The 7575-nt window shown below is 55.0% G+C and overlaps 1 protein-coding gene across 2 annotated transcripts in view; it reads right to left on the reverse strand.

Annotated features, from left to right (window-relative positions):
* The window catches only part of LOC105481198 (tensin 1), a 206471-nt gene extending 202099 nt beyond the window's left edge, over positions 1–4372 (reverse strand). The window contains exon 1 of one of the 2 annotated variants that reach the window (XM_071073351.1): positions 4216–4372. In XM_071073351.1, the coding sequence (XP_070929452.1) occupies positions 4216–4248 (33 nt within the window). In that variant the 5' untranslated portion in view covers positions 4249–4372. The remainder of the gene's footprint in view (positions 1–4215) is intronic. The other variant, XM_011740569.2, reaches the window with a different exon arrangement.
* Between the last annotated feature and the right edge of the window lie 3203 nt (positions 4373–7575).

Below are 7575 nucleotides of genomic sequence, written 5' to 3' on the forward strand. Positions count from 1 at the left end.
GAGACAGAGCGAGACTCCGTCTCAAAAAATAAAAATAAAAATAAAAATAATAATAATCCGTGAAAAGGATGGAAAGGTGCATGGGGAGTGTAGTTAGAAAGCCAAATGACGGGATGCTTCCTCCATCACACGACCTCCCCAACACCATGCCCCGACCCTGGGCTGCCCACCACAGTCCTCTTCGCTGATTTAGGGCTCATGCGTCATTCTTAGGGCTTGATTCTCACAGACCCCATATGCCCTGCCCCAAAGCATTCCCAGAATGGAGAACCCTGGCAGAGGATGCAGCAGATGGGGTTGGAGTCTCAACTCTGACTTGCTGGGTAGCCTTGAAAATGTGCCATCCTACAAGAAGCACTAACATTTATTGAGCTCTTATATGTGAGAGACACTTTTCTAAATGCATGTGTGGATTAGCTCATTCAAAACCGAACAACCCTCTAGGTAGGTGGGGAAACTAAAGCACAGAGATGTGAAACTACTTGCCTATGGTCACACAGCTGTCAAGTGACAGGCCCACCCAGGATCCAGCCCAGGCATTGCACTCTCAGCCAGCATGCTACACTTCCTTTCAACAGTACAGAAAAAAAAGGGCAGCGCTGCTCCCCAATTTTGTGCCTCACACATCACTTTGCAAAACTTTACAAAAGGAGAGTCTTATTTCAGACCCTGGCGATTCTCATGCAGCCCAGCCTACCTCCCAAACCCACAGTCAGGAGGCCCTTACAGGTCAACCAAACTAGAGAGAACAGAGAACGAATTCAGGACCAAAGCGACAGATTGGGGTCTGCATGGCTGGAATTGTGCACAAGGAATCCAGAGCTCATGAGGACCCTTCTGTCGAAAATGTGTGCTTAGCACTGGGCAGGACACCAACTCCAGGAAACAGAATACATTATCATCTGCAGCTGGATGTGGCCTTAGAGAATAGTGTCCAAGTTTCAGCGAGGTCCAGAAAAGTCCAGTAACCAGCTTGAGACCACTCAGCTTGCTCAGGGCAGGGCCAAAGCTGCACTTGACTCCCAGGCCCTGCCTGGTGGCTCTTTCAGCCTCACCCTGAGCCCCTTCCCTGTTCCTGAGCACAGAGCGAGCCCCTCTGGAAGGAAGGGCCTGCACCTCTAACTCCACCGCACAACATCAAAAAGCCTCAATTGCTAGCCATGCAGTTATTTTCTAAATAAACCGTACTTGAATATGTAATAGCAAATGGGCTCACTTGATGAGAAAATCAAGTTATGCATAATAAATAGCTCTGCTCCTCAGCTAATAAAGTGATTTTTATTCCTAGGGCTTGTTAAAACTACGCGGTCCAGATATATTACTTCTTAGATGACACAGTTGCAGCTTTCCCTATACAGGAACATGTGAACCAATAGATGCAAGCACTCAGTCTAGGGCACAAGACCTATCTCTGACAGATTCTCCCTGAGGCCACCGACCCAGCCAGTTCCTGGCCTCAGGGTAGCTGGTCAGAGTCCCTGGGCAGTCAGGAGACACAGCCCAAGGAGTAGAGCCCTGTCCCATGACACCCTTCCCAGGGAGATCCTCCCCCAGCATCAGGTCTGGGATACAGAGGATCCCAAGAACCAGGCAGGAGACTGTGGAGTGGGAAAGGGGCCAGCATTTGCTGTATGCACCTACTGTATGCCTACATACCTGATCTTTTGACATCTATTGTCTCTTTCCCCACCCTAGTCATACAAGGAATATATTATTCTCCCCACTTTACAGATCAGAAAACTGAAGCTCATGAAGGGAACTGTTTTACCAAGCCTGCCCACACCAAATGATGGAAATAGGGTTTGAGCCTAGTCCTGTCTGGTGCCAGGACTGCTTCCTCTGTCCAGTTCCTACTGCCCCAGTCTCTGGCCCACCCTGGCCATGGGCATCACAGCCAGCCAAGAAAGAATGGGGACCAGGAGAGGAGAGGAAAAGGAGGCAGGGGAGGGACAGAAGCTTTTCTAGTCAAAGACACTCAAGGCTGGGCGTGGTGGCTCATGCCTATAATCCCAGCACTTTGGGAGGCTGAGACAGGTGGATCACTTGAGGTCGGGAGTTCGAGACCAGCCTGGCCAACACGATGAAACCTCATCTCTACTAAAAATATAAAAATTAGCTGGGCATAGTGGCGCACACCTGTAGTCCCAGGTACTCGGGAGACTGAGGCAAAAGAATTGCTTGAATCCAGGAGGTGGAGGTTATAGTGAGCCAAGATCATGCCACTGCACTCCAGCCTGAGCAACAGAGCAAGACTCCATCTCAATTTTAAAAAATGAATAAATAACAATAAAGACACTCAAGGAGACCTACAGCTGCCTTGGTCCCCAGACTTCCCCCTACTCTCAGGAAGGGTATAACACCCGTAGAGCACTCTACCTGCCAGGCACTGCCCTGGGGAATAGGATACAAAATCTCATCCCTACCTCTCTGCACCCCGTTTGTCTAAAATCCTCATTTCACCCATGGGGAAGCAGAGGCTCACTGGGATGAGGCACTTTTCCCAATATCAGTCAGCTGAAGGGGGCTATAGAGCCCTCTCCATTCATAGCAGCTCATCACCCCTGGACGTCTACCTGCCATCCTTCTTGTGTCACCCCTGGACGTCTACCTGCCATCCTTCTTGTGTCACCCCTGGACGTCTACCTGCCCTCCTTCTTGTGTCACCCCTGGACGTCTACCTGCCCTCCTTCTTGTGTCACCCCTGGACGTCTACCTGCCGTCCTTCTTGTGTCACCCCTGGACATCTACCTGCCGTCCTTCTTGTGTCACCCCTGGACATCTACCTGCCGTCCTTCTTGTGTCACCCCTGGACATCTACCTGTCGTCCTTCTTGTGTCACCCCGGATGTCTACCTGCCGTCCTTCTTGTGTCACCCCTGGACGTCTACCTGCCATCCTTCTTGCTGCAGATCTCCCTCCTGCCTACCTCTGTCCTCAGCACAGAGACGAACCTGGCCAAGGCTCCCATTTTCCAGATGTCAACACCAGCCCAGTAAACCACAAATGCATCCTGTGTGCAGGCCTCCGCAGTCACTCTCAATCTATTAATCCAACCCATCCCAGCATCCTGGCCCAACATGCCACCCAAACCTCCTCATTCCAGGCCCCCTCCACAACCCTTTCTTTCTTTGCCCAGAGGATACCTGGCTGCCCAAGTTTGTGTTCCCACAACTGACCCCAGCATGGGCTTGCCTGGGCCAAGAGGGCCCTCCCAAGGAGTGGCCAGAACAAGGAAAGGGACAGGAAAGGCCACATCTGGATCACAGTCCTGAAGCCCCCTCCCCCAAACCAGTCATCACTCTCTCAGAGCCCAACAGTAACCTCAGCCAGGGACGACTTCCTCGCCCTCCTGACCCCATGCATGCCTTTGCCTAGCCAAGACAGTCCCACAGGAGCCCCTTTGAGGAAGGGGTCCTCTCCTCCTCTGACCCCCAGCCCTTCTGCAGCAGGCAGCCCTCTCCCATCCCCCTTTTCCCAGAAGCCTCAGCCTAGGTCTGGCCTTAAGACTTTTAACCTTCACCACATGGCCCCAGGCCTCTCTGCTGGCCCCCCAGGCATCCCCATCCTGGGACCCACCTTCTTGAACCTGGGGCCAAGAAAGAAAGGGGGAAGAGCAGGCCATGGCTCCCTTCTCCGGGATGGGGAAGTCTTGGTAGCAGGGGAGAGCTATGGAGGAAGGGATGGCAGTGGGTGGAAGCTGAAACTGGGTGTAGAAGGAATAAAGGGGATGGAATCTGAGAATTCTCCCCCAGTCCAGCTCTTCCAGACTTAATATTCAGGGCTACTATTCTCTGCTCCCCAGCCCCACCACTGCCTCCTCCTCAAGCTCTTGGGCTCAGCAAGTGAGTGGGGGGCGGTGAAGAATTTTCGCCCCATTATGGGATGTGAGTTAGGGGGAAAGGCTCTAAAGAGAAGCAAACTTCTCCATGGCTTCCTTCCACTTACAGCTCTGGGACTCCACTGGGGGGCGGGGAGGTGGGACAGGGGATGTACTGACCCGGGTCCCTGGGCCTGGGCCCTGTTGGTGGGGAAAGTCTTCCGGCTGAGGGTTGCTCAAGTCAGTCTGTCCTTCTGTAGGTCAGAGACAGAAAGGCCCCTCCTTCAAGACTGACACCCCCCACCCCAGGCTCTCAGCGAAAGGATAAGGTGGCAGGGGCCGCTGGGGGACGGGAGGCTTAAGGAAGAGTAATGTCGTAGCTAAAGCAGCCAGACCTACCCAGAGCATGCAGGACAGACAGATCCACGTCATCTTTGCCGGGTCCCGTCCCTGGGGCACGCCCAGGGCCTGCGAAGAGCCCCTGAAGCTAGAGTCCCCGCGGCACTGGTAGAAGGGCTCTCTGAGTCCGCTGCTGCTCCAGCTCCGCCAGCATCTGCTGGGCCTCTCGCCCTGCTGCCTCCAGCTCACCCTCCCTCCTCCTCCTCCTCCTCTCCCCCACTCCACCCCCTCGTCCCAGCCTCCTCTCTCCTCCCTCCTCCCAGGCTCCACCGGTGGCCTTGAGGGTCAGGAGCCCTGCTTTGCAGGGGCGTAAAGGGGACAGGGAAAAGAGACAGCTACCAGAGGCAGGGCCCCCCTAAGCCGCGCCCCCACCCCGGGACACAAAACCCCTGTGTGCCACTAAGGCTCCTCCGTCTTCTGATCTGGTGCTGGTGGGCCTAGAGTCCTCCCTCCTCACTGCAGACCCCCACCCCCAGCAAACCAGCCTGGGGGTCTTCACTCCTGGAACCCTCCGGACCACTGATGGATGAACAGGCAGCTCCAGGCCCGCACAGCCGGCACATTCAGGGTGCCTTGGCCCCTCCCCCTCTCCAAGTACCCGTGCCTGCCTTCCTGGCCTCCTCGGAACACACATGCATTTGTACACACAGACTGGGACAGACTCTGGTGCCCACGCGCCAAGCTCAGAGCCCAGGACAGGCCTTAACACAGAAGAAATCAGGCCTGAGACTGGGGAAGAATGGCCCTGGCCCCAGGCTGTGAGTTTCATTCCAATTTTTTTCCTATTTCTTTTTTTTTCCCCCTTCTTTCTTTCTTTCCTCCAAACATCTGTCCCAGCCCTTCCTGCCTTTCTGAAAGGGAACCCCGCTCCAGGCTCCCGCGAGAGTATGTTTTTCTTGACTGTACCCAGGGCCAACATTTGGTTTGCATTTCCCCACTTCCTTCCCCTCCTCCCCTCTCCCCCTCCTTGGGCCCAGTTCTCCCCTCCCACCATTCCACAGGCCTCCTTCTTCCCCACAGCGTCCCCTGCCCACCAGCCCTCCCCTCCCCTCGCCCCCACCTCTGCCCAGGGACAATTGTTGGGGTCTAGAGGGTGGAAAGGAGGCTGGGTCAGAACCCAAAAGTATTCCCAGGGAGCACTAAGGGGGAATCCAGCAAAGTCTGCCCCAGGCCCTCATTGTCTGGAACCACCACGTTCCCCTCCAAAAACACCCTTCGTCTTTGAGCTCTGGCCTTGGCTGGACCAACTGTGGGTGGGTGGGGGCCAATGAATCACCCGTTCTGCTCTTTGGAGCTGTCCAGGAGAAGGAGGGAGGGCTCAGTCCCACACCCTCCTGTGGACACACACACACACAAGGACATAGTCCAACTCACGTCAACACACAAGAGCCCGCCCAGGGTAGGCACTAGGAGACCTCGTTCCTAGACTGAGTCACTTAGCAAGAAAAATCCTCTTGCCTGGCCTCCTATGTACACTGAGCTATACATGCACCAGGGCCACATGCACAAAGGGTTACAGATCCCCTGCCTCCCTCCCCCACTCACCCAAGACCACGCCATGCCGCTCTCCGTCAGCACCACATACCGTGCAACCACCGGCCTCCTCCTTCACGGGACCTGCCCAGCCACTTGTGCAGACTCCCAGCCCAGGGACCACCCAAGACATCTACCTGGGAAACCCCAGAATGAAGGGGAAACACTGACTCTTCATCTGAAAAAAGACTGCTGTATTCGGATACACAGGTTGTCCACGGCACCAGGAACTAACCATCTGTTGTTTGGTGGTTCTGAGATGTCAGGGGAGGACACTGAAGTGAAGTGCCAATTTCCCATCCTTCCTAAAGCCGGTACCTGAGTGAAGAGTCTTTGTTCTGTTAAAGGAGTCAGGGTCCCCTCTGCATACTTCTCCAAGTCCTTCAGAGCTCTAGGGCTGGGGAAGATCCTGCCTCTAGCATCTTTTCCCTGCCAGGATCACAATGCTCCTCTGGACTCCCTACCCCAAGCCTACTGGGGCTTCACTGACATTTTATGTCACTGAAATGAACCAACACTGAAACGAACCACTGTTCCACAGTGGGTTGGGCCTGCAGTCACGGCTGGGGATGTCCATAGACAAACCTCCGCAAACCCTCCCATCTCCCCTGGCTAGAGCACCAGGCAAGCAAAGGGGAGTGATCTTCAGGAGGCCCTTCACTGCTGGCGTCACTGAAGACGCCTACAGGCAGCTTTCTCTGGAGTTCTGAGAAATCACCTTGGAGCTTCCCAGAAATACTGGAAAACCAGACCAAAGACCAAGTCACAGCGACACCAACTTGTCTGGCCTCCCACGCAGCCCAAGGAGGCCCTGCTGCCTCCCTAGGCTCCTCAGCTAGGACCGAGAATGGAAGTGAGGGACCCTAGTGCTGGGGGTTCCCTTGGAGAAACCCTCCCTCCAGAATACCCCCATCCCCCTTCTCCAAGCCTATGGGGTCTCTCCTGTATATTAATTACTCATCATCAGGAAGTCCTTCCTGCTAATTAACCACCATTCTCCCTGTTGAATGTTGACTCTGCCAACTGAGGTGTCTCCAACTGTGTGTAATGACCCTGTTCCAGGCTTGTCAGCCTTTGTTCCTCCTTCACAGCCTGGTGTCTACACCCCCACCCACACATGGGCAAGGACATGTCCTGTGTTTTGTATCCCCAGAGCCTGGCATACAGTAGGCACCAGACATGGTTGAAGAATGACTCAATCACCCAATCAATTAGTCAATGGGTCCTCACATATTTTCCTCCTGTAAGTATTCACTGCTTCCTTCCCAAACCTTCCTTCTCTTCCCCTCAAAAGGGCCTCAGGCAGCCCTGCCTGTACACCTTCGCCCACGCTTTCAGTGCCACCCTATCTGCAGCCACCTCTGCCTGCTGCCAATGCCCCGCTGCCAAGCTCTAGCCAGTTGCAGACTCTCCACAGGCCCGGATGGTTTCGTTCATCCTGGGATCCCCACCCTGTGCCCAGACCCCTGTCTCACACAGCAGACATGGAGTACACACTGGAGGACTGGCCGGGGCTCTACACTGGCATCCAGAAGCCTCTGAACCCAGCCCCAACCCTGCGTCATCCCCACCATTCCTGCCTTCCCGCTGCATGCAGAGACCTCCCTCCGCTCCTCCCTCCAGCCCCCTGCTCAGCAGCCAGCTGAAGAAACAGAGTCAGGTCTGTGGGCTCTGGTGCTGGCCCTGGGCCTGGAGGAGGGTGGAGCCTCCAAGGCAGAAGGAAGGGTGAGTGTGGGCAGGAATGAGCTAATGGTCTTACAGCCTGAGCCTGGCAGGCCCCTCCCTGGGCCTCAGTTTCCTTTACCTGCAGAATAACCAGGCTGATGG

This window comes from Macaca nemestrina, chromosome 11 (assembly GCF_043159975.1).
Source record: "Macaca nemestrina isolate mMacNem1 chromosome 11, mMacNem.hap1, whole genome shotgun sequence".
NCBI lineage: Eukaryota > Metazoa > Chordata > Mammalia > Primates > Cercopithecidae > Macaca > Macaca nemestrina.